Source organism: Charadrius vociferus, unplaced genomic scaffold, assembly GCF_000708025.1.
Source record: "Charadrius vociferus isolate BGI_N301 unplaced genomic scaffold, ASM70802v2 scaffold317, whole genome shotgun sequence".
Lineage (NCBI taxonomy): Eukaryota > Metazoa > Chordata > Aves > Charadriiformes > Charadriidae > Charadrius > Charadrius vociferus.
Window position 1 is genome coordinate 368552 of NW_009649193.1, and position 27780 is coordinate 396331.

At 43.6% G+C, this 27780-nt stretch overlaps 1 protein-coding gene across 1 annotated transcript in view; it reads right to left on the reverse strand.

Annotated features, from left to right (window-relative positions):
• PKHD1 (polycystic kidney and hepatic disease 1 (autosomal recessive)) overlaps positions 1-27780 on the reverse strand; it is a 272152-nt gene that overhangs the window by 218986 nt on the left and 25386 nt on the right. Inside the window, exons 20-32 of the mRNA XM_009888974.1 lie at positions 26631-26815; positions 26072-26210; positions 23788-23942; positions 22294-22478; positions 21129-21251; positions 19359-19464; positions 18596-18874; positions 14995-15125; positions 14074-14209; positions 10831-11026; positions 9342-9409; positions 5130-6743; positions 4817-4960 (exon numbers count right to left, since the gene is read on the reverse strand). Coding sequence (XP_009887276.1) covers positions 4817-4960; positions 5130-6743; positions 9342-9409; positions 10831-11026; positions 14074-14209; positions 14995-15125; positions 18596-18874; positions 19359-19464; positions 21129-21251; positions 22294-22478; positions 23788-23942; positions 26072-26210; positions 26631-26815 — 3461 coding nt within the window. The remainder of the gene's footprint in view (positions 1-4816; positions 4961-5129; positions 6744-9341; positions 9410-10830; positions 11027-14073; positions 14210-14994; positions 15126-18595; positions 18875-19358; positions 19465-21128; positions 21252-22293; positions 22479-23787; positions 23943-26071; positions 26211-26630; positions 26816-27780) is intronic.

Here is a 27780-nt window from a genome sequence, read left to right on the forward strand (position 1 = left end):
TTCTGGGTCACTGTTTAATAACAACTGCCGGACATGTGATGAGGCTAAAACCTACAGGAGTTCCAAGGGCAGCTGCAGATTGATTGAACAACTGCCCAAGGAGCCCCGGTGCCAAACCGCACATCCCTAGTTATCCACCGCTCACAAAAACGGACTGCAGAGCATAACGTTAACATGTGCTTGGCAGAGAACACAAAGGTTAAAAAAAAGAAAGAAAGAAAAAAAAAAGGGGGAAGAAAAAAGAGACCTGCTAAGGTCATCAAGTCCAACCTCTGCCTATGAAGAATTGCTCCCTAGGAGACATTCATTTTGCACAGACAAGTTTCAGAAGTCCCAAGAGGTGACTTTGCATCTATTCCACCGCCTGATAGATCTCACTGTCAGAATGTTCCTGCTGTGTAATCAATATGCATTTTTTTCCTCTTTCCTAATTTCATTTCCGGGTTTGAAAAACAGAAGGGACCATTTGGATCCTTTGGTTTGATCTCCACAATAAACAACAGAGTCTCTGGCTTCTACTGAGGTCTCAATTGCCACAGCTTGTCCTCTGCGTATCTTCTGCATTTACTCATAAATATCACCCCCTTTCCCTGGCTATAGTTGCCCTTGGTCCCAGCTCAGTGTATCTCTTTGGTACATCTGCACTGCTGCAACCAAAAATCATTCCTCTCCGTCTTCTTGCCCCATACGAAGAGGTCCACCAAGCCATGTCTCTCTTCCTTTAAACCAGCCTAATTTCATTTCTAGCCTTTAATCTAAATCCTTTTCCCTAAACATCCACTTTTACCAATATCATCTGGCTAACGGTGGGTCCAGGACTCCCTAACAAACATCTCAAGAGCTGTTACATCAAAGCTCCAAAGTCAGGCCTGTTATTCCAAACACGCTGATGCAGCCAGGCAAATCAGACTCAGCTTTTTCCCTGATGGATCTTCTTATCATTTGACATACACACAATCTTCGGTAGTGGCTTGCTGTAAAATTTATGCATGGTACTTACCCTAATATCACCTAACATGAATATTCAGCTATTTTCTCACCTGCTTCAAGCTCCCTGCCAGTCATCTCATCTTTCACAGGAGCACAATTCAATCCCGCAGACATTATCCATGTGTTCTGTAAATTTAACCTGAGCTAAACAGAATCCACAGCTGTATTTTCACTCGTCAACAGCGCTGCAACACGAGTAACAAAGAGAGAACAAGAGAAGGGGAGAGCTCTCGGGATCAAGCCAGATATCTCTTTACTAGATCTTTAAAGACTTGTGTGTTGGTTTGAGTTTTTTTTTTTGGTTTAATTTTTTCTCTTGAAGGGAGCATGGTTTTGGTAATTTTAATTGATTTTGGTAATTTTCTTAAGCTTTAAGGGTGAAACTCAAATTTTAGCTCTGTTCTGATTTGATTTTTTCTGCAGCTTGCAAAAGACAACAGTTTTCATAAAAGACTCCGGGCTTGAGTTCCTATTCCTTGTGCTCTGGATTGAGCATGTTTGAGTACTTAGCGTGCCCAGCTCTTGTCAATGATCAAAACGAAACCTTGCTGCAACCCCACTCAACACTCATTCCCCTAAGGAAGACCCCATGGGGCAGACTTATGGATGGATCCTGCTGAGACCAGCGGTTCTTCACATCTTAGAAGACCGCCTGTTAAATTGGGAAGTCGTCACATTTCCTACCTGCAGAGCCTTGCCCTATGGATTTGATCACATTGAATCATAGAATGGTTTAGGTTGGAAGGGACCTTGAAGATCATCTAGTTTCAACCCATATGCAGGGACAGCTCCCACCAGACCAGGTTGCTCAAAGCCCCGTCCAGCCTGGCCTTGAACACCGCTAGGGACAGGGCCTCAACAGCTTGTCTGGACAACCTGTTCCAGTGCCTTACTACCATTAAAGTGAAAAATTTCTTCCTAATATTTAATCTACATCTCGCCTCTTCCAGTTTGAAGCCATTACCCCTCATCCTATCACTACATGCCCGTATAAAATGTCCTTCCCCAGCTCTCCTGTAGGCCCCCTTTAGGCACTGGAAGGCCACTATAAGGTCTCCATGGAGCTTTCTCCAGTCTGAACAACCCCAACTCTCTCAGCCTGTCCTCATCGCAGAGGTGCTCCAGCCCTCTAATCATCTTTGTGGCCCTCCTCTAGCCCCGCTCCAACAGGTCCACGTCCTTCTTATGTTGAGGGCTCCAGAGCTGGAGGCAGTACTCCAGGTGGGGTCTCACCAGAGTAAGCTAGATGCACCAGTTGGGGGTTCCTGCGTGTACATCTCTAATCTTAAGCAGGCCAGACACAACATGACCTAGTGCTGAAACCCCAGGGCAGCGAGCTGCCACCTGACATCCTGCAGTGCCGGAGGGGAAGTGTTTCTGCTTCACAGCATGCTGTAACAGAAGAAATGCAGCTTGAATTCTTCACTTCTCATCACCCGGTCCACGAGCAGCGCCGGGAAATGTCAGACAAGCATCCGACCCGGCTGCAGCAACCTCTGCACCAAAGGAGCCCTGGGGCACCACAGACCTATCCCTCCCATCTCCTTCATGGCTCGTGGTCCCACATCCCCGAGGCCACTTTGCCACCTCTCCCACGTGGACGAGTTTGTGAAAGAAAGGTCTGAGTGCTGGCTGTGCAAGTGCCAAATGGCAAACTTCCCCGGGCAAACAGCAGCATGTAAACCACGAGGTGAGACTGGACTAACTGCACTTAATAAGTCCAGTCATGCCCTAAACGGTGGGGGTGTGAAATCCCTTAAATATTAGGAGGACTGCCGTCTGGAAAGCATCTTGCTCGATATACAGATTCACCGATGCCACATGTAGAGAACAAATAACCTGGCAAACACTCAGATTTAGAAGCCTACGAAGGAATTTGATTATTTTTAAATGCAAAAAAAAATAAATAACATTTTCCTGTAAATACTTCATTGACAGAGAGACATTTTTGCCACTTGACTGGTGAGATTTGAAGGCTGCACACTGCAAAACCCACGGCAGGGGAGAGAGGGCTCGTCTTGTAACTGGCCTCAAAGCAATAGTCCCTGTGTCCCTTTGGTGAGTGAGGCAGCGCATCCTTTGCATCTGCTCTCCAGAAACCCGACCAGCAAGCGAGCAGCAATCCGCATTCACTTGCTGACATCTAGTGTCAGTAATAAGCATCGTGGTCCTGCCTGTGAGATGGTTTTCCCCAAGCTCCCTCTGCCGCCTACCACTAAGTGAATTTTTAACACAGCTATTAATGTTTTCACAGATTGGATCAATTTGATTGCATTTTATTCTGCTATTCTTCCTGCAAGAACCAGACTTCCCTGTTTTGTTCTCTAATTATTTTTTTTTTCCAGCAGTCCAGCACCGTGTCATTTTTCTTGTTTAAAAAATAATAATAAGCAGTTTTGTAGACTGTGCCTGGACCTTGTTTAAAACAAAGAAAATTGAGCCCTTATGACCTCTTGGTGTCTCCTTTTGAGTGCTTGTGGTTGGCTTTTAAAGCCTTCCCTTCCCCTCCCTCCCTTTTTTTTTTAGTATTCTTCATAGATGAGGAAAGGAACTGTTCCAAATGACAAGAGTAGATTTAGAATTTTGGAATAAGTAAGACTGAAGAGGAACCCTGGGCATTTCTTGTCCCAACCATTGCTCAAAAGAATGTTAAATTTCACATTGGACTAGTTTCTCGGTAACTAATCTAGTCAACTTCTGCCTGTTTTGGAGGATGGACATTCCATGCACCTTTGAGCAAAACCCTGGCTATTTACCCTGATGGACACTCTCGCTGTCACCTTTCTTCCAGGTCCACAAAGGATTAGAGACCATGGATCTATGGACACCTGGACGATGGATTTCTGGATGGCCACCGAACAGCAAATATTTCTGTAGCTTTCAGGATGTTCTCCCAGCATCAGAGCTGTGAAAGGGCTGAAGTGTTATGCTACCAAGTGTTGCAATGCTGCAGCACCAAGATAGGTGCTCTGTGCTTAACGTTTAGCATTAAATCTCAGGGTAAGATTCAAAAGTCTTAAATCCTACCTTTTGCAGATCTTAGGAGCCTAATTCTGTGCTGCTAGTAAGAGAGGGAGGAAATACATCTTGTCCCAGAAAATGCCCATTTCCAAGAGTTTCCTCCAATATTGAGGCAGGTTTATTTCTCTGACAGAGCTGGAGACCATGGCATCTTTCCCTGCTGCCTCTCTGCGGTTCAGGAGGATGCTCTGGCTGTGGGATGATCCCACCTTCCTCTCAAGGAAGTCAAATCCTCATCTCCAGCTTCCCAAAGGTAGGAACTGGCCATAGTACATTATTTGTTCACCTTCCCAGTCATTCGCTCTTTTCTTCCCTCCCCATTACCCCACTGAAGGTGTCCCACCATGCAGCCAAAACACAAAATGTATGGGGCCACAGAAGAACAAGCATCTAAGGGAGCTCAACTCACTAAGACAGTCATGATGGCCAAGAGGCCCTTGGGTACCCAGCCCTACAGCCCTCATGCACATTTTTTGTGAGGCAGTTTTCCCAAGGAATAGCTGCCACGAGGAACTGCTGACGTTATGCACATCTCATAGACATCCGCAAAGCATACGTGGCCACCAGGCACATGGTGGATCTAGTCCAAAGCCGTTGACACAAAAACTCCCCCTGACAGCAATTGTTTTTTGACTGTGCTCAAAAACCAGAAGTCAACACTATGTTTTCTCCTCTCCTTCCTCCAGAGCTGCTGCTGCTCTCTGTTCCCCTGGGATGAGATACACTGGGACCCCCCACTTTTGGGTCAAGATAGGTTTTTAGGGGATGTTTTCAAGACAATGCCAAGTTTTGTGTCTTAGCTTACCTGGTAGGCGTGGGGCAAGGCAGCTCAGGTCAGTCATTGTCGTGTTGCCCAGCATTTCACATGGGGTGCCACAGACTGTCACCAAAGTCTTTCCTGGGGAAAACCCAGTTCCACGCAGGTAAACTGTCCCTCCATTCAAGCCACCTTGGAAAAGGACAGAAAATGGGATTTAGGACAGAGCCCAACAGCCAACTGTGAACAAGGGTATTTTTTTGAATTCATCATTTTTGTTTTCATGTCAGATAAAACCCAGTCACCACAGTCCCTCACCCTGCACCCCATAGAGGAGCTACAATAAGTCTTCATGACTTACCCCAGTTGTGATGCACAGCTGTCACCATCAGCTGAGAGGTGAACGTCAGGTTGGAGGAAGCCCAGCCCCTGAGGACATCCAGGCCCAGCACACGGTACTCACCAACGGGGAGCGGAGGAGCTGAGCACTGCAAAGTGGAGCGAGTGATGGTGACACCACTACAAACAAAGTCTCCAACAAATACATAGATGGTGTCCATCTCTGTGACCCGTGATACAGTCACCGTTAAAAGGAAACCAGTTGCAACAAGCGAAAGGAAAGCTGGGGTAAACTCCTTGTTGTAACATATTCTTCCAAGGTAATAGGAGAAGCCATCTACATTTAGACTCAAAGCCCTAGTCCCATTACCTGGAGGCACCACGCACTGGATAGTTACACAGGTGACATTGACAACATGGCAAGGGTGATGATCAATGAGAATAGAAGTCATTCTCTTTCCTTTCAGTGCTGAGCCTGCTAAGGTGAGCAGGCCTCCACCATTGGTGCTGAAGTTTTGTGGGTAAAACCGATGCACCTGAGGCAGGATGGTGAGAACGCTGGACGCCTTTCTGAAGCAAGCTTGCCCACTTCTCGTGTTGGATATGGAAATGATGTGCTCCCCTGGGGCAATGCAATCTGCCTGGCACTTGATGCTGGTCTCGTTCCAAAACATTGCCTTACAGACAGCCTGGTTATTCAAGTGTACCACGGGGCTGTCCCTTGGCCATGCCAACCTCTGTCCTTTGATAATCAAGTAGGTGAATGTCCCATTGGTCTCCCAAGTCACCAAATCTACAAGGGGGGTCCATTGCTCGTGAAGTTGGAGTGTGCAGTCTCCAAGGCAGATGCTGCTGATCCCATTGACAGTCACTGTGATATTAAGAGCCCAAGATGCCTCAGCCAACCACCGATAACGCAAACCATGGGCCCCTGGAAGGACAATACAACTAATGGCATCGTTATCAGCATTCTGGATCTCACAGGAATAATTACTCTCCAGGCTGACCCGGACCAAATTCCTCCTGGATTTTAATGCAATACCAGATATAGTGAGTAACATCCCACCACAGATTGATCCTCGTGATGGGAATATGGAGGTTATGCATGGAGTTACAGTAAGGGCCTGCAGCCTTGCTGTCACACGGGCATATCCCATCTGCCTCTGGATAACCTGGATGGGGAAAGTCCCAGGTTCCAGGCTGTTTAGTGGCAAAGAGCACTGATAAAACACTGCAGACTTGTTGCCATGTTGAAACTCAAGTTCACATTCACTGTGTCCAAGCTTAGCCACAGATCCAGTGATGTTTATCCCCTGGATGCTCAAGAGCAGGCTGCTGTCTGTGATTTCCTTTTCAACAGCAGTAATCAGAGGAGTCAAAGCTCTTTGGTAATTAAAGGTGGTGGTCCTGTTTGCAAAGACAGCGTGTTGAAGTGACCTACTGCTGATGAATACGTTTACTCTAACAGAGATGTCTTGTGGATCTTCATTAGACACATTAGCAGCTGGTGGGGTCAGGCACCACACAGTATCTTCTACCAAGTGTATAACTGTACAGGTTTGCCTGTTCATTGAAACAGAAACCAGGGCAGGATTTTGGCCAAAGCCCACCCCAGAGATTGTGAGCAGTGTTCCACCTAGGGGTAAAACAAAATAAGGAAGAAGGACATTATATGCAGGAAAGGAATTAATGACTGTCTGTGAACAGTCACAAACCGTGATAAAGCTGATAAGCATGGCAGACAGTCTTAGCCAAGTTGAATAGAAGAAGAAATTCAGCCCTTTTTTGGAACAAAACAGCTAGACATCATAGCAGTCTTCTATTAGGATAATCCTGTGTGGACAATAGGCTAAGGTATCAGACAGACATGGACCTTTGTGGCAGTAAATGACAGTAGAAAGCCACCATAGAACTGGAGGAAGTGGATGGAGAGGACCCCCGAGAGTAAACAGAGACTGATCTCTTCAGGGAATAGCACTGTCTGTACGAGCAGGTGGGGACATGGTAGAGATGATTTGGTCCTGCCGCACACAAGGAAGCAGAATGTGGTATGACTACTTTCAGACAAAAACCCAGAACTACAGACCTTCCTTCAATCTTCCGTTCTGCCTGGCCACACAGGTAGAGTGCCACATCTGCCACGCACTGGTGGTCACTTGCCCGTGAGGAGTTCACTGACCAGAAAAGCTGATACATTGATGAATGCTTCCAGCTTCAAGCCCTCCCCTACACTCCTAGTTTGCACCATTTAAGATGGGTGGAACGGGAAGAGGAAGAGGAGAACAGTTCACCCTTCACTGTCAAAGGCAACTCTGACCAGGGCTTCCCATGCATGGGTTGGAGGAACGCAGGTTGGCTGCTTTCCCCTGCTGTTGCCTGTGCATGTTTATTCCCTGGGCATCTACTTAAGACCATAGAAGAAGACAGCAAATGGGTAAACTGTCTCCAAGAGGGTCGGTCATTCATATGGAAAAGCAATTCAGGAAGAGTTAGACACAAAGTTAAGACTTCCAGCTGGAGCTGGCTGTGCATCTTGTTTTAGAAGCTGGAAAACTGTTGTAGAGCAGTATCATCATACACTGCTCAACTCATATAATCTTCCTAAGGCATCCTATTTTTGGGTCACTCTGGGACAGAGGCTCTCTTTAGTCTGATCCACACGGTTGTTTTAGGACATGGCACTGGAGTCTCCCTCTCCACATGGACAGGAGCAGCAGCCTTGGGAGGCTCTGCTACCACCCTGGCCTCTGAGAGCAGGTGCTAATTATCCAGAATGAGTGTGAATCCTGATATCTGGATCTAGGTAACACTGCAAAGCAGAGGTATCTGCAGTGCCTCCCAGGGTGCTGAGAGTGGGGGCAGCGCTGAAGAAGGAGAAGTTTGCATTTTAGGAAGTGATAATCATAAAAATGCAAACCCTCCATCATTCTCAGCCTCATCCCATGCTTCCAAGACCAGTTTAAGCCTCTCTCCATCTTCCTTTAGCTCGCAGTACTGGCACTCATAGTGCCCTGCCTTGCTTCGCCCTCTTTATCCATTAAGCCAATGCCCTTCCTTTTCCCATGATCTGGCTGAAAAATAAGTTGGTTTATAATGGGGTTCCTTTTGAGTCGGCTCAGATCCTTAATCCAGATCACCACACAATTGTTAGCGACAACAAAAGACTAGCGATAAGGCGGGGGAAGAATTGGTGCTTTTTGGCAGCGATGAGATTCTAAGCCAGCTTAAGCCATTCGTAAAACTCCAGCCAAAAAGTTAATCGGTTCTTATTTAAATTTCATTTTACCCTTAAATATGAAAAGAAGGGTGCAATAATTATATATATTTTTAGCACAGCTTAATAGTCAAAACTGAGAGCCTTTGCTCTCCAAGCTCTATCCATGCTCTCATCTTTCAAGGCTTGAGCACTTCACAAACTGTTGAACTAATCATTTACCACAGAGCCTCTGAGTTTTCATATCTTTAAATGTGTTGTGAGACTGGGAGAGCAGTCTGAGGTTGCATCACAAGAATTTCTCTGTCTTCTATAAAAGTGTTTCTAAGGGCTTATGTAAAATTCACTGCAGGGATTCAACTCTCCCCCACCCCCAGCCAAATGACAAAATAAATTAGCCACCTCAAAACTGCTTTTTAAGATTTAAAGCAAAACTTTTTAATTTGGTGGTGTTTCGCTCTGCAACACACAAATTATTTCCATTGTTTAAAAGCTTGGAATGGGATTAATAAATATTTCACTTTTGATTAAAATTAACATCGAAAAGAGTTTGTTTGGTTTTTTTGTCTTTTCAACTTAACAAAAATGAACACCCCCTTCGGGATCACTTGAAATTGCTTGCTTCAAACCACAATTGTACCCTGCTTTCCACCTAACTTTCACATTGAAAGCGTTGAAAGATGGAGGCGTAATGACTGAAGGAAACAGCACGGATGAGTCAGGTGTGGGCATGTTTTGTTTTCCCAATGGGAACATGCAAGGATACACTTAGGGAAATCAAATTCAAAGCACAGGGACCCCTGAGCCAGCCAACCAGATTGAGGGATGCTCACGACAATCCCACATTTCCAGACTGCTGCTGTCTGCCAGTTGATGCCTGCATAATAAAGGGTCACAGATTTAAAACACCCTCATTTAAGCTGATGTGAAATGGGATGCCCTTTCCATTCCTGCAGGAAAACTGTGCCCTTGATCCCTTTAACCTCCATAAGTGGCTGCAGATGTACCGACGCTGTTTACCCAGAAAGGAGCCACAACACGGCTCTATGCTGAAGACCTCCGAGAGGTACTGGATTAATGTCTCAACCCTGCAAAAACACAAGCAACATAGAAAGGGGTTTTGGCTTTTTTAATATATTTTTCTTTCCTGCTGCAGCGCTATTCTTTCTTACAACTCCTTCCAGGTTGGAAGGACAAACACCCACCTGGCACATCCACTTTGTTCAATGCGGTGATAAGACCACCCCACACCCCAAATTTTTCCATGTGATTTGAGCTACTTCTATGACGAACACTGTCTCATCAAGTGACAACCTGGGGGCCAAATTTAGTCCATGAGGTGCAACTGAACTGCCCACAAAGAATGAGGGTTTTTTTGCCAAACAGACCTCACTGTAGCCATGCCCACAGACAGGAGATGCAAGTGCATCAAGGAGCCTGCCTTCCCTCCTTACATTCTCCCACCGGACAGCAGAGATAACTGCAGCAAGAGGAAACCCAGACATAACCTTCTGAAGCCCACTTAGATAAGGGTGTGGCTCTGATTCTGTCCCACCTACGTCTCTTTTTCCTCCTCATCACCCTCCTTTTAAAAACACTTTTAAATACCCTGCCCTAAAATGACATAGTAGAGCAGTAGACCTTCCCAAGCCTGCAATCCAGCCCATCAGAGATGAGTTTTCTCCTGGGATGACCCATCTCCCCCCACTCTCTGTCTCTGGAGACAAAGCGATGGTGCTGCTAACAGACTACAGTATCAGATGGGATGAATCCCTGCGTGTCATCCCACCAGCCACAGGCTTTCTCCCGCTGAAGTTCGTTAATGCAAGAAGCAGCTTAGGGTGGTTTGTGAGCAATAAAAACATCTCCCTTCTCCCCAGTATCATTGTTTCAGGATCATTTCTAGCAGCTGCTATGGATGAGACCTGCATGGCTGAGGAACTAAATTGTGCTGCTTGTGAATGTGTTGTCATATCCCACTTCCAGGTTGGTTTTCCCCCACATTTTAATTCATTTATACTACATTTGTCTAGGCAAGAAGTTGAAGTGTCACCTTAAAAGATGGAAATAGGATCATTTAAAAATTCTCCAAACAAAGCATTTTTTATTTTTCAAACTCACTTTTGTTTTTCTCATGAAAAGTCTTTCTTTTCTTCTGCTGTTTTCCTACAGCAGGATTTATCTGCATTTGACCTGAATCTGTGAATACCTTTGATTGCCTGAATATGCATTTTTCATCAAATCAACTGTTTTTTCTAAAATGTTTCTCTCCTGCCTCCTACTGATCCAAGGGGAGTTAATTGACTAGCATTAGCAGTTTGCTGACTTGGGTTCCACAGATCAATAAATGCCTTGATAATTATTCATAATTTTATACCACACTGCAGATTTCACCGTTAGGTACAGAATTTTTGAAAACTCTTATCTTCTTTCTCAGATTAACCCTAAAATACCAAATAGGATGGAGAACGAAATTTATATCTTAAGGAAAGTACATGCATTCACACACCTGGTTGAAGCAACGGCAATGCCATTGATGATGACAGAAACATTGTACCACCCCGCAGCCAAGGCTGGAAGTGTCACATTAACACCATGGTCCGTCTGTGCCTGAATCTGAGCCCACGAGCCCCCAATTTGCACCTTGATATCTGATCCTCGGTAGCTGGCAAACTGGTATATTCCAATCTGAAGCTCCTGACCCCCTGCAGAGAGGAGAATGGATGAAATTATTTCATCATTTCTGGTAACAGTTATTTTAGCACAGGTAGCCATTGCCCGAGGAAGAACATGGTGTCCCATCATGCCAGAACAGGTCCAGTCATGTTCATCAGCCCAGAACAAAAAAATGAAGACCACAGTGGTTCTGTATCCTACTCATCCCTTGGCATCCCTGATAAGGTCACCAGCTACCAGGTTTGTCCCGAGACATTTAGCACAGTGAACTCAGCTATGACCATCTACGTCCACTCTCAGCCTGCTGGTACACACTTGGGATAGGATCCATGCCCCCTTACCATAAATGTCTGTCCCATAAACATCTGTAGCTGATAAAAGCCAAATCCAGTCTTTCTGAAGCTCACATAAACTGGAACTGAGGAGCTTGGGGATTTTTTGTAAATCCCTGACATATAATCCAAACCACATTTTTCAGGACTATGGACCTATCTAATTTTAACAGGAGCCTCCCACAGCTAAATGAACATTTCCTTGAGTACCTAAAGTCAGATGCCCACGTATGCTCCAAAGCACCTTGTTTTCAGGAAACATGGCACGCTCTCCAATTTAAACTCTGCTGTGAGCCCAGTTACATTCAGATAACGGAGGATATTTTCTTATATTTGTGCATACTGCAGTAATAGAAAAGGGCAGTAGAGAAGGGAATTTCAGAACCCAAATTCCTCCTGAAAAGTTTTAAAAAATTTAGGGTGTTATGTATCCGTCCAAATAAGGGTATTTTGACTGAGAATGCTGTATCTATAGCCAGTGAAGAGAAACAGAGCCTTTATGGCACGATTCATCTTATAATAAGGAAGACATCCAAAAGAGCTGTGGTGAGTCCTACCACAGAATCACCTATTTCTCTTCAGTGATTTTACAAGACACTAAGCAACAAGAACAAAGACATGTTTAGCAGGTGAATCTCATCCTCCTGTCTCCTCTGAAGGGTGCAGGTTCAGTCGCACAGAAGCAAGAATAAACAGGACAAGAAGGAGTCTTCGAGTCCAGCTGCCTACTCTCATAGACCACTATGTTACACAAATCCCTTTCCTAAATTCAGCAATCAAAGAGTGTTAATATCTCTTTGTCACCCGCTTGAGCCAGCCAGCCCAAGACACTTGTCTTCCACAGAGTTGCTCAAGAACAGCTGGTGAAGATCAGCTGTCCCAGAGCAGCTTCGTTTTTGTCCATTCCTCTTCCTCCCTGAGCTCACTCCATTTCAAAAGTGATGCTGCATGTGGCACTGTTATCCCAACCGCACAGGACAGCAGTCAAGAGCAGGTCATCTGCTGTACACTCTTATCTTGTCTTAATCGAAATGAACATTTATAGATTGATGCATCCTTACTAGAGGTTCAGATCTGAGTAGCAATTTTGTGTCCCAAGCAGAGGCCAGGGGGACTTGCCTTTAGCATCACCTCCACATCAGGAATGGTCCCCATTACCATTCAGCTCCACAGTCTCAGCTTTGGGGAAGTGTCTCCCTTTCACAAAGCAGGAGAGTCTGTACAAAGCTCCCTTCATCTACCAGCTCCTCTTAAGCAACTCTTGAAGCCAGTTCTTTTCAATTCTATATGCACAAAGAGTCAAATAAAGTTTGAAAGTTTGAAAGCCTGCGAAGTTGAATACATTAATAACATGAACTCTTTGGACTCTTGGTCAATTGTCAGCTTAATCCTGGATGCCTGGAAGGCATCTGTGTAATTTATTTATTCTTTTTATTATATAGGAGGAAAATTATATTAAAAGCTGATGCCATGGAGGTTCTGAATAGAAGATTGAACTCAGCCACACCACCATTCACGAGACGCTATAACATTAAGGAATTCCTTGCACCTGGGCTGCCCGCGGCTAGAGAAATCTCCCCTTGGTGCTATGGTATCTGAATAATATTCAGATGATAAAGGACGTTTTCTCTTATTTATGCATTCTGGAGTAATAGAAAATGACAAGGGCATTTGGGGAAAGGAATAGAAATGCCGGGTGTGCAGCAAGAAATGTGTATCGTCACTGGCAGTCACCTAACTCCTTGCATCCCCACCAAGTCCAGCCAAACTGCTGAGCTGGGGGGAACTTTATTAAGCTGTACACTGGAGAGGTTGTAAAAAGAGGGAGAAAAAAAATAAAAATTAGATGATTGCATCCTTGGAAGAATGGGAGTGGGGTAAGTAGGAAAGCAGGAATATTACTGTCTTCTTCCTATCTTCCTTGCTCCCTCTCTCAGATACTAGGAATCTGGTGTCGAATTGTCACACAGAGATGTAGTAAACTTTATTTCTAATACACTTGTCTGTAAGTGGCCATGATTCACCATTAATGTCTTCTATTCCCAGTGTCCAGCCAAAACCTTGTGGGGAAAAAAAAAAAAAAGAAAGAAGGGAAATACGCAGAAAAACCCAACCCCAAATAGAAACTTTCGAAAGACAGGAATGCTAAACACTCCATGAGACCTACTTGGGATTTTGTCCCCACAAAGCCCACAAAGTCTATGCTCATATTCCAAAATAATGGATCACAAGGTCAAACTGGAAGAAACAGTTTGGCTTGGAAATGGGACCTAGTCAGACAAGTCTTGCCTCTCTTCTACTTTCAGCAATCCAAAATACATACGATGCACTTAATGATCAATCCTTTTCGGGATTGTGGAGAAGGACACTCTCTAGAGCTCATTTCTCTTGTCATGGCTGAACCTGTTACCAAGAATGAATGGGTGGGCTAATTTCAGAGCAGGGTTAGAGAAACGTGACACAAAAGGAGCGCTATACCACACCTGACATCCTGTGGACATCATCCATACTGGCCTAGGGCAAGCAACACGTTATCTCATGTATGCTAAAGTAAAACTAATATAAAACAACCAGGACCAATCAGGACTAGCAGGAAAAATGGGGACTACAAGGTAAAAGACAACAACAAAAAAACAGCATCTGATCACCAGACTCCATAGACGTAATTTCCCTCTGCCCCACCACCATCAGCAATAACAAAACTTCTACAGACGATGCCCAATACGTGTCTACAGCCTTTTCACCTGCTATGCCACTTCTGTTTCTGCTCAGTGATACAACAGCAGGGTTTAAGGAAGGATCATAGCGGAACAAGTTGGTTACTGTTGTTGACTGGTACCCAGAAATTAGTGTCACATGGACAGCAGCATCTTCTGTTCCCTAGAAATGAAGAAAATGTCAGGGATAAGAATGTATCAATTAAAAAAAAAGTTATTCCCTATATTCCTGCATGTCCCATGCTTAATAATTCAGGCACATGGGCACTGACAAAATTTGTATATACACCAGACTCTACTTAAATGTGCACAGTTATGTTGACCTTAAAGGGACATTTAGAGAGAGCTATAAACCTTAAAAAAATCCCAGACTATACAGATTTTCATTTGCTATATCCAAACTAGTAAACTAAACAGTGGTAAGTCATAGGCATAGACAGTTATCCCCACACTTAAACTATTAGCATCATCCTGGATATAGTTTTGTCATGCAGCAAAGAGCACTGCTGCTAACAATGCCTAGGTGTGCTTTTGCACGACACAGAGATAATGTCCAGAGGAGGTCTGGATGCAAAGTAGAAGATTTGGAGCTGAAGAGGGTTCGACAATGTGAGCAATATCAATTGTCCCAGGCATGTTTTATCTACCAGTAGACAGCTGAAAGGTGAGGCAGGCAATTTTGCTGGAGTTCAAAGCCCCAGTTTTATGTGAGGCTTAGCTAATGACGTGGCAATCTGAATTTTTTGCTTACTGGTTTTCATAAATCACCCATCAGTCTATTGTTAATTAAGCTGGTCTAAACTGTATGTGGAGTCCATGTTAAATTGCCCCACAGCCAAGATTTGACTGATGGGCTACTGTTTGGCCTTCCCCTGGTGTAACTCAGGCAGCAAAACACAGAAAGGCCTGTCGGCTGCTGACTGGTCCAAAAAAAATGTGTTTTCTTACCCGAGAAGGAACTTTACATTCAATTCTTGTTGAATTTTTGTCATCCTCCAAAATTGGGCAAGGCTGAGATCCAAACAACACCAAGTTTACCCCTTCCAGATTGGTCCCCCTGAGAGCCACTCTCAGTCCTCCTATGAAATGAATTATTCCGTTACATTCAAGATGTAGAATGATATTTTCATATGCAAAGGATTCTTTATTAATAGGTAACTACGAAAGGCGGTACTGTCTCTCAGTTGATCTGATGATGATCTGCTCCCACCTTGCTGTGCTTTGCTTCCTCTCTTTCACCAGAGATCCTTCTTGCTCATTATTTGGATTCTTGTCCGTGATACAGGAGGACTGGGTTTGTTTCTATGTTTATTTTTTAATGACATACTTATTTAAACCGGCAGGGTCTGGCCTGTGATCTCACCCTTAGAAAGACCCCCAGCCCAAGAATGAAATAAGGAAGGAAGGAAGAAGCACTAAGAATGGAAAATGAGCTTAGCACAGCAGGTGCTTCCACAGTTCAAATAGCTGCCAAGCACCCCGCTGTCAAAAAAGCCTGTAGCATGTGTCTAGGAAACTCAGGTTAGAAAGGGGACTTGGCAGGGCTTGAGACGTAGCAGAGTTGTGAGGAAAGTCACGGAGGGCTTGATTCTTTGGAGCACTAAGCAACCCCAGCTCTGCTTTGTGCCAGCCAAAGCTGAGCCTCTCCAGTCACATGCAGGATCATCCCCACCACAAGTCAGGCTTGCGCTTGATCTTTCTGCGGCACTCAATTCCAATGCAAATAGTCAAGGTTCCCCTCTGCTTTTTCAAGTGACTAGAATATTCAGGGACATTTCAAAGAGAAACAGGAAAGAGAACAGGAATGGACATTAATGGTGATTCCTACCTGGACTTTGTTCTTTGATGCAGTTCAGAGAAAAATTCAAAAAAAAAAAAAAAGAAATATGCTGGAAACCTACAGCTATTTGGTCTAATTATCAGTGCTGCAGAGCTTTAGGACTCTGACTGGACAGACTGCTCAGACTGGAACTTTATTAATGTAGTGTTTATGTATACGTGTTCGTGTGGCTATATGTGTTCATACATAGAGGTGGGGGTCAACTTCTTCTCCCAAGTAAAAAGCAACAGGACAAGAGGAAATGGTCTCAAGTTACACATGGGGAGGTTTAGGTTTGATATTAGGAAAAATTTCTTCACTGAAAGGGTTGTCAAGCATTAGAACAGGCTGCCCAGGGGAGTGGTGGAATCCCCATCCCTGGAGGTATTTAAAAGATGTGTAGACACAGTGCTGAGGGACGTGGTTTAGTGGTGGACTTAGCAGTGTTAGGCTGATGGTTGGACTTGATGATCTTAAAGGTCCCTTCCAACCTAGACAATTCTATGATTCTATCTTATGCTTTAAGCATAATATAAAAAGCTATAAGCTTTTGGTGCTTTACATTTTTGATGTAAGTAAACTTCTATGGTAAAGCCACTATATATCCATGGCAGAGTGCCTTGCACCCTTTCCTCAGAGCATCATTTCCTGCTAATTCTTCGAAGCAAGAGAAAAGCCTAGAAATTTTAATCTTTCTGATTTTCTCTGGCTGGCAGCAAAACCACACAAACAGCAGCAATCAGATACATTAACAGCAAGCTCCTCCCATCTGCTGGAGCACGGTAGTATCTTTAGAAAGGCATCCCACACTTATAGAGTTAGGTCACAGGGAACTCCCAGCACGGCACCACTGAGACCAGTGATATCTCGACAAGAAGGACCTGATGCAGCAAAGTACACAATGCTTCCTGTAAGGTTGACTTTGCAGAGCCAGAAACAGCACGAACTCAAAACTGAAGCCGCTTGTCTAATGCAATAGCTGTCAGATAAGGAGCCTCAGATTTAGAGTACAAAATCCATGTGTGTTGTGTAAAGGCTGATGCTCTTAAGTTTTGATATCTACCCTTATATCCATATGCAATGAAATACTGCATATGTGCACTTTACGATAAGATTGAAGAGAGGTATTTTAAACAGAAGAAATTAAAAACACAGATGGAAGCTGTAATTCTTTCCAATTATAAATGTTCAAGGCATATGTAATGTAAGATAGCATTACACTTGCTTTCTTTTTAATGAGTGACAGATCACTGTAATTGGGAGAACTGGATTGTCAGTGAAGGAAATGAGAAGCAAGGCCCAGGCACTAAAACTTGCCTTTGTTGATTTTTTTCTTTTAGTTGTTGTTTTTTTTTTTTTTTTAATGAATTAAAGTAGTTAATATCAACCTTATGTACTATATGACCCTCCCACTGGAGAGGAGGAAAAAAAATAGGAAAGAAAAGGGTTAGAATATCTTTCTTGCCATACACTCCAACAAAACATAAAGAGGTGACCATAACTTCTTGCTTTGAAGCTTAGGAATCCTACATTCTCGCAAGACCGTTCCATGGCTCACTCACATAGAAGTTCACTGGCCATCCTTCGTTTCCTCTGCTTGCACCAAGGTGGCTGAGCATGGCACAGTCAGTCCTCCAAGACACATGGCTGAGCTACCTTCATACTGCACCGAGGCCAGTGCTCCTGATCTCAGTGATGTTTGTTACCATGATTTCAAAGCACCTCAGCAATGAAACGAGGAGGTTTACAGATGAAAGCTGGATAACTTTTGCTGTCAAAGTAGACCTGGGTCTTATTGTTTCTAGGTGTATTCCTAGCTCTGTGTCACACACAGAGCAGATGAGAGATATTGTTTCTAGGTGTATTCCTAGCTGCTTGAAAACAAGTCATACAAGAGAGACCATTGGTCCTTACTGCACAGCCCAGGTGTGTCAAGGGTGTTCTCCACATTTCTCGTTGGGATAGGAAGTCTTCCTTCTCCCAAAACCAAAGAAATGTTGGCTTCTTACAGCATTTTGTTTGGCTTAGCTACAATTGGCTAGGTGCCTTGCTGGAACTTCCAGGTGAAGTCCTCTCATCTGTGTCACACACAGAGCAGATGAGAGTCGTAATGATCCTTTGGCCCCGGAGTCCTGTGGTAAATATTCCAAGCTCTTGTCTTGAGGGATGGAATATATCAACCCTTTATTTCCTCTTCTGTTTCAAGGAGAGGTGTGGTAGTGGAAATGGAAGGAGCTCCAGTTTAGTTTGAGCTTCTCTAGGTTTCTTAGTTTTGTGTCTAAACACAGATGAGTTTTCCATTTTATTACTCAGAACATGAATTCACTTGAATGGGACTGGGATGAATCAAAATTTGGCCATTTCATGATTAGGCCCGATTAATTCAAACACTACGAAGCTATGTGTCAAATAGATATGGGAAGAGGAGCCATGAAACGCTAACACCCATCTGGTTTGCTCGAACTAATATACCTGTACTTGAGCTTTCTATTCCCAAACAAAACTATTCGGGAAACTTGTTGCCTTCACAAAGAACCAAGGAAAGTCTGTCACTCTTTAAGAAACTTGCCCGAGTGTTTTGGGGTACACACAATGTGTTCAGCCATATTACGTCTTTTTCATCAGACTTTGATGAAAATACAGAAAATACAGAAAAGCCAAAACATGCCATGAAAAACAAGAAGCAGAAAACAGACATCCCCTTAGACCCAGTCTGGCATTCAGACTTACCAATCTCTGAAGCTGTAGGAGGTTCGATGGCTACCAGCTTTGGTTCAACTCTTAGGAAGATGCCTTCTCCTGTGCTTCCGTTGAGTGCGAAGCCATAAGGTCTCACCAGTAGTGTCAACTGGTAGACTCCGACTGGCAGCCTCTCCGTCTGGCAAACCACTTCAGTTTGATTCAACGTTATGATGTGGCAGGTCACATTGTTCACCTCCACCTGCAGGGCTGACTTCTCCTCAGTGAAGCCAGCTCCCCTGATAACCACTGTGGCCTGGGACCCAGCGTCTGAAGGAATATAATCAACAAGATAATTCATGAATTTTGGTGTAGCAATGCCCAGGGTTTACTTTCAACCAACAATTAAAATTTTTTACTGTCTTCATCAGGACATCCTAAGAAGTACAACACCAATGATCTCTCACTGTCCCCCATAACACCTATTCCTGACTGTCCCTGTTCAGCTATTACCTTTTTTCTTAAATTTTTATTAAAAATAACTTGAGCCAAGAGCCACCTTATACTTTAATCCCCAAGCTTATCACTGTTTATCTCCCCTTTATGCCTCCACCATCTTCTTGTGAATGTAAGAACATACCTGCGCTACATATTTTAAGACTAGAGCTGATCAGAAGTGCCCCATTAGTAACTGCAGTTTCCATAAAAATCAGAAATTTCCAAAAGAACACACACACAAAATCATCAACATCTGGCAAATGTTTTTCACTGAACAATGTTTTTGCCACTTTGTTCAGGCACAAAAACCCGTTACCTGATGAATACTCCACATCACTGACTAAGGGTGTCAATTCCTGGCTGAACTGGAAAGAGCACGAACCAGAACAGTTTGCAAGGACGTCATTCACCACCACGACCACCTGGAGACAGAGGAGAAGATTACTTAAAGCTGGGAAGGGAGCAGAGGTGTTTTCTACAGCCACATCCACCTCACAGACCTTTGGAGAGATGTCAGAAGCCACACTGAGCAATCGAGAGCACTCTGACAGCTCTCAGACAGCTGTTTAATACTGCTGCAGTCTCATTACAAATTTAATTGCAAGGCTTGCTAGGGCTCAATATTAGGCAAAGCAGAGCACAGCTTTGGAAGCTGTATCACAAACCACTCTTGGTGTCTGCAGGATCCTATCTCACACCCTGCTGGGACCCACAGCTCCTCCCAACTCCTGTTCTAGTCATCCATTGAAGACCCTGCTTGCCATATACACCAGCCCAGTTCTTCCCACCCTGCCTTGGGAACAAGTTTATTATGTTTAAAGCATCCTGTAAGACTAATTAGAATGAATCTCAGAATGTGTTTTTTCAGCATGCAGCCCTCAATTTATTTTTTTTCCCCTTGTTGTTCATGCTGAAATAAGAAAGCTGGGCTACGGCCTTGATATCTAACAAGACGTATCAAGAGATATCTCTTCTGAGATCTTGATATCTCAGAAGAGGCAACCAGCAAAGCATAGGGCATAGAAGAGTCCCTTTTCATCTCTCTCCCAGATGTTAAGGGTGTGCCAGGAGAGTACACCAATGTCTGTAAAAAGCAAAAGCAGACCATCTCCAAGAAACACAAGGAGCACACAGTTTCAAAGTACTCAGCTCGAATAGAGACACAATAATTAGAGGAACATTTTTACACTTGTTTCTAGCAGCAAGCCAGCATAAAGCTCCAAAATTGAAGAGTAAATCTGATTGCTGGTGCCGTTCTTGTTTCATTTGGTCTGTTTGAGGGTGTGTCTGCACCACAGATGGCAGAGATATCACAGGTGGCTGAGCCACTGGAAACAGTGGCTCATATCTGGGGAACAGACTTGCCAAAAAAGCAGGACGACCTAGCCCCAAGCACTGCACAGCTGGGTTTCGAGCACATCCAGCATCACCCTGTTATCGGGTGACTTGTTCCCAAGGCAGGGTGGGAAGAACAGGGCTGGGCTATATGGCAAGTGCCCTACAGTGCTCGGCAGTTTTCACCAGCAGCAAAGCCAGCAATACATACTGCTCTGCAGTGTCTGAGAGCAGAGTTTGAACACATTTTGTCCATCCAGCAGGCTCACTCAGCCTGGAAGCCCTCCTTGCTCCTTTTCACACATGAAGAATTGAGATCCATGGAGGCCAAAGGACTTGCCTAATCCACAGACTAGTAGCGCAGCCACTGCCTCATTTATTTTGCCTATCAGTGTAACAGCTGGAACGCAGCAGATGATAAAAAAAGTGTCATTCCTAAATTTGGTGGCCAACACTATAGGACCCAGCAAGGGTGGGAGTCCAGAGGTGGCATCAGCCGTTGGCCACAGCCTTAAAAGAAATAAATTGCCTTCCTTCACACATGATGACCATTCTCCCCACCTGCAATAGCTCTTGGAGGAAAGTCCTGCTCCACAAACCAGGGAGCAGAATTTGACTGATTTATGGCGAAGCAGAAACCAGTAGATTTCTGAAAGGATTTAGTGGCAGAAGTAGATACCTGAATACCTGTGAGACTCCTGGTTCTACACAGCCCAGGTGAATCAGCAGGAAGCATGACAGCACATCTCACCTGTGTTTTGTTATTGAAGGTAGCAAGCATGTCCCCAAATATTGGCCCAATAAACACACCTCCATCATAAACCACACGACTAGAAATAGTTGGCTTCAGACCAGTGAGGTTTTCGGCAGAGACCTGGCAAAGAACAAAGAATTTAAGTTTTGTGTCCTTTTCTGTTGCATGATTTTAAATCAAATCCATTCCCCAGAGTTCATACAGAGTCTTTACAAGGCAGCAAAAAACTCTGGGAAACCTTTTATCAAGCTCCTTCCATAAGTCCTATCTCCAGATCTAAATCTTCATTACCCAGGACTTCACAACACTTCCCTGTTTCCATCCTCACCTTGCAAGCAAGAAACTGAGGCAAAGAGATTCAGGAGCCAGATTTGCAAATAAACTTGTAATACTTAGTAATATCATTTGGAATTAGGCACGGAAAGAACTTTGAATATCTACTTCTCAAAGATGTGACTTTGCGTGGAATAAGGGCCAGTGTTACAGCTGAAGATGCAGCTCAAGCTTTTTTGACCATCCAGGCCAATGTCTTGAGTGTGAGAACTCATTGCTTCATCAAAGATAATTTTATACTTTTAGAAGGTGGATATACAAAGAAATAGTTTTTCTTTATGAGGATGGAAGCAGCTCAGTCTGAGTCCTTATTCAAAAAAGACCTTTCTACATAAAGGAAAACTTAAAGGATAAGTCTTGGGATGGGAGCGTGCAAACTGAATTTTCTTCTGAGACTTATGACCACCAGATATGAACCCATACAGAATAGTTCTCAAGAAAAGACCTTCTTGGCCCATAAATGACGCCACAAACCAATACTGAGCTTCAGTTACTCATTGAACTATTAGTGTGATTTTAATAGCTTTCACTTCAGTATAGCAGTCCCTTTATTCTACAGAACTGCAACAAAGCACAGAAATTACATCCTGGCCGTCTCATTTTGAGGCACAGACTCTGAAGCTGTAATTTCCCCTCCTGTAACTGCAAACGTTTTTTGAATCATCTAATCTGGAATTTGCTTAAGCTGCTATTCTTAATAGGAAGACACTTAGTTTAAGGTTCTACAGACATCTGTGTGAAAACAAATGCTGGGAGAATGAATTAACCAAGATAAAAGACATTGAATGGACTTCAAAGTGACTGTTAGTAGTAGAAGAAATTACTATACACTGATAATATTGGGCAAGTCCCCAGTTTTTGATTTCCAAGTCAGTGTCCAGATGCTTTCATAGCAAGAGTTTGAGTCTTTGGTCACGATGAAATCACTGGTGTTGAAGTACGGGGCTGTGGAGTTATCTACGTTGTCTTGCAAAAGCTTGCGGAGACGACGGGAGGAGACATGCACTGAAACGTCTGCAAAAGACATTAGAAAAAAAAAAAGTGGATATCTTAATTCCTAGGAGAACACATCTATCTGATCCTAGAAAAGAAAGATGGTTCATTATTAGTGTGAGGCTGTTGTTGCTTAAACATCTGTAACTGCCAAAAAGCATCAGAGGAAAATTTACTGGGTCCCAAATGCCAAAGATCTGCACTATTTAATAGCTTAGAAAATCTAGAAACATCACTCCAGTTTCCATTTCCATCAGAAATTTTGTCCAATTTTGTCCAAAAGTAATACTTTTCATTACATGCAACCTACGTTTTTGGGAGACATGAAGTTTCAGTGTGTAAGTCGTGTTCCTTCAAAATAGAAAGGTCAGAAACTTCCTGGATGAGAGGGTAGAGAGGGAGTCGGCCTCTCAGGAAGACTTTGCAGAGTTCAATCCCAAATAAACGCAAATGATGTTTTATTTCTTTCAACATAAATACCCATAGCCATTCAAAGCTGCAGATACAATAGATCTCTCTAAAACAATTCATAAGAAAAAGAGGAAACCACAAGACTTGAGAACAGGGCAAGAAGAATGGAGTACATTTGTAAAAGATGCTGCTCAAATCAGGTCAGTATTGAGACAGCCTTCAGCCATTGCAGGAAAACCTTAAGGGACAATATGGAGGAAAGAGTTATTTCACAAATATTCTAAGGCTGCATTTTCCTATTTTATTATTTGACTTTCCTATTTTACTATTTGACTAGTTCCTCAGTCAAGAAATTTATCTTTGACCTTGTTCAGAGTAACCTACTCACTTTCATTTAAAGCCTCTTTGATTATTTAAACCAAACATAGGAATATCTAGCACAGTTAAAGGGCAACTAATTCAAGTAAAAAAAATCTGTGCACAAAAGCTTTTGTGGCATTTGCAAACCGATTACCAATCCTGGTAATCCTAAAAGAGAATTAATTTCTGGTAACCTGCAAGGGTCCTGTCATACAAGGCAACCAGAGGTATACGTGCTGGAGAAACATCAGCCTAATGAAACCTTGGGATGCAAAATCCCATTTCAGGATCCTATCCAAAATTCTTAACGTTAAGGCAAATATTTCATAGTGGCTGTATGCATTTTGGAATAAACCCATGCCTAACACCTAGAAATACTCCCTGTCTATAATCCTTAACTTCCCATCTTGAAGGACATCAAATGCAAAGATCTAGCAACTATGACAATGGGTTTAACCTGCCAGCCTGTACCTGAGCATTTCCAAGGTTCAATATTGTCTCTTCTTCCCTTGGTTTCCTGCAAAGGAAATCCAGGACCTGTATGTGTGTCTTCTTTTACCTGATATCACTGTATGGGGCAGGTGGATGCGGAAGGTCCCTCCAATAGGTGGGGATGACTTTTGCAGTCTCTGAATGGTGAGGCTGACTCTCACATCCTCCGTGGAGACGTAGAGGTAGCCGTACTCCTTAGAGCCCTCCCCGAGCAAAGCACCTCTGTGTGACAGAGAGGATTCACATGAAGGCATTAGCAGTCAAGTCCCCCAGCTCCTGACACCCCCACCTCACCAGCAGCAGAGGGACACCTACGGGAACAACACTCTTGAAGGACCTAAGGAGAATATGTTCAGAGCTCAAAAAGAATTGAATATTCCCAACTTAAACCTACATGATGTATGCAATGCACACAACAGAAAACAATGGAAAAACAACTTTTTTAATTATGATAGAAGAAACAGTTCATATAGCACCAAACACAAGCAACTGATACTAGTGTTTTAAAGGACCAACTCAATGCAGCCTGGGCAGCAGCTACAACATGGCAAAAAGCTTTCCTACTTCATCCTCTAATCTCTTCGAATCTATCAAAATCTTAACTCCCCTGAATTACAGCGATATTTTGTATTAGAGTTCACCCAAAGCCCAATTTCTAAAACTTAAAAGATTCATCTTCTTGCCACTAAAATTCTCCTTTGTCACAGGAGAGGCTCTCTGTGATACAATGATGCCACCATGCGGTTAATCGTCTGGATAACAGCTGAAGACTCAGCTCAGCTGTGGCTTGTGCAGAGTAAATTTCAAGAATCCAAAACCAAAAGGATCACTGAGTCTTCTCGTCTGACATACAACCGGTACGTCTGATTTTCAGCTAACATCCCTGCCTCGACCGCAGCAAGTTGTAGTAGAACGCAGCAAGTTGTAGTAGATCACAGCACAGTATGTTTTGAAGGTACCCAAGACAGAGATCAGCCCACCCATTTTTAAAGCATGCGCCGATTTCTGTTTTCAGTCTCCCTGGCTTCAGCATCACACACTGGTTTCTCTTACATCTTCCTCTGTGAGATGGAGAAGCCTACCAGTGCCAAACACCTTCTTTTTCTTTTTCCTGGTGAGAAATACTGTGATCAATCCATCTTTTAATCCTCTTTTTGATAAGCTAAACAGATTAAGCTTCTTAAATCTTTCTCTCCAAGGCATTGTCACATCAGTCTTTTCCTTCGTGCTGAACAGGATTGTGTCTCTGAACCCCAACAGGCGATAGATGAATTCACCGAAGTCTTGAATATCACCAGGATATATAAGAACTTGGCTGCTACCAGATCAAACAGGATAATAATCTTCAAATTTTTGCCACCTCTTAAAAGAGAATCTGTCTTTCTTTAGAGTACTCAAAATTAATGACACATCACTTTGCTTCTGCTTGAAGGAGGAGAGACCCCAAGGTAAGAAACGAAATAAAGTGACAGCAGACTGAGTTTCACCACCTTCTGAAAGGAGGTTTCCTGCAGACGTGGGCAAGTCAGTTTAAGTGAAGTAGCTGAAAAGACTGCACCGTTCCAGCTTCTCCCTTGCCTGGGTCTATTCCCATCAGGTCTTTGCTGACTGGACTGGATACAATCCAGCTTTTACAGGACTTACTGTCTGCCAGTATGACCCTTTAATGTGTTTCTCTCGGGTCTGGTTAGCCTATAGCCCTGCCTCCTCTTTTGTTCTTAGGGCTTCCAGAACAGAAACCGTCTCAGTAAACAAGGACACATAAGGTGGACCTCCATTGCATAACATGGCAACTGGTGGCATTAAAAGTGCTTGGGAGCATCTCTGGCTGATCTCCAAGATGGCTTAGATCTCCCTTTAGTCCTACGTCGTATCTTGGTGGCCCGTGTATATTTTACATACCCCAGGTTAGCTGAAACATCTTAAGCACCTCTGGTTCAGCAATTGAATCCCACTTACACAATGGAACTTCAAGAACCAGATCTGATTCATACCAGAATCAGATACCTTCATTAAGATGTCTACAATATACGTTCAAGATCCTATACGGTGAGCAAAGCTCAAAACACTCACATGCTGAGAGTGAAATTAAATATCTTAATTTAGAACTGCAGCCCATTGACTGAGTGCAGACATCTGTGCAGGATTCAGTAGTCCAAACAGTCTGAACATGGGCCATTTGAAATGCCTAGAGGAGAAGACTCCAAGTGAAGTGCAGGGAATGCCAAGCTGGAGTCTTGTCCTCCACTGCCTCTCATGTCCTGTCTTAGACGACAACCTGCTCCAGACATGTCAGTGTGAACTGCAAAACATGTTACAGCGTATTGAAATAGTCCACTCACTGCCCCTACCTTAGAGAGAGAAGGGGTAGACTTGCACCGCAGCCAGACACCATCCAGGACACGTTGTAAACGGGAGTAGACCCCACCACAGATACTGCTTCAACTACCCTCCCACCTGGCCAAGGTGGATTGGGATCTCTCTGAGAAACTGAAATAAAAAGAGAAAGAGCACAAGCATTCATCAGAGCAAGGAGAACAGCTGTCAGTATGGCTAGGTTATTTTCATTTCATAGCTGGAAACACATCTGCTTGGGGTTCTATTTATTTGTTTTTGTCTGGGAAAGACCATTCATGAGTTATGTTTGTAGAAACACGTTTTCGAATAAATCAAGTATATTGATATTTGGCAATTCCTTCATGATTGTTTCCGCAAAAAGATGTAAGTTCAAGAAAACAACATTATTCTTGTGCCTGTTGTGAAATGCCCTTCCCCTTTGAAAAAGTTTACACCAGCTCTATCATTAAAGATTTTTAATGGAATATCCTTGTAAGACAGTAACTTTAACAGAAAAGAAAAGAAAAAAACAAACAAACAAAAAAAAACCCAAAAAAAACCCAACTCCTTTACCAGTCACAGCTCTGTCTGCGATGATGACTTCATCAAGGTAAAATGACCCAGATGTTTCCTTTTGGAGCACAGGGCTCAGCAAGTCTATCTGATGCACAAACACCGGGGAATTGGCAGGGAGGTCCTGGAGAAGCGTGGAGTGATTCACACACCCCTTCCAGAGGTCAGTGCAGGTAAATGTCCAGCTGGAAGACACCAAGGTTGTGTAATCTCTCTTTTGCTGTGAGGTAGTGGCAATAACTGACTTTTGAAGTGCTTTGTGAAGCTTCCAGGTAACACCAGATACTGCTGTTATTACTAGTGTTATTTACTCATACACAACATACTTGGGCAATGGTTTGTGATCACTTTCTACATGTCTCTGTTGGGTTCCCCACAGTGAGAATCATAGAATGGTTTAGGTTGGAAGGGACCTTGAAGATCATAGAGTCCCACCCCCCCTGCCATGGGCAGGGACACCTCCCACTAGACCAGATTGCCCAAGGCCATGTCCATCCTGGCCTTGAAACAAGCTTTAGATCTCTGCTTAGGTTTCCTCCTCTGTATCGCAAAAGTGGGATGTGGGAGTGACTACTGCTGCTCTATTTTTTGGCCAAAACACTACATAGCATCAGCAATCCCAACAGGGGTCAATCCAGCTTTCAGACCACTTGGAAACACCAGATGATTGCTCAAGATTCCCAACTCTCTCCACCAGGTAGTAATTTAAAACCACTCCCCTCTTCCCCTTCCAGGCAAGTGCACAACCCTCTCACACAACCTCAGAGATACCCAAGCTGCCAACTTCACTTTCTGAAGCTCTTCAGACACTCCTGATTTTTCACCTGCCTAGCCCTAACTTCACTTCTGACACCAAAAGTTTTCCACCCATGTATTCTAAGTGAAATAAAGAAACTACATTAACTTTCAAAACTGTGTGTACCAATGATGTCATAAGTTTCCTGGAAGAAAAATAATTCAATTGATCTTTCTGTCTCACTGCAAAAAATCCACTGACTGTTGACAAAGAAACCATGAAATTAATGTCCTCGGAAGCCTTCTGGTGTGCTTACCAGAGACAGAACTAACCCTCCATCTGTGCATTACTATGGTGAGCTAGCGCATATAAAAGAAGCACGCAGATTTACTCAGTAAGGCCTCAAAAATAATT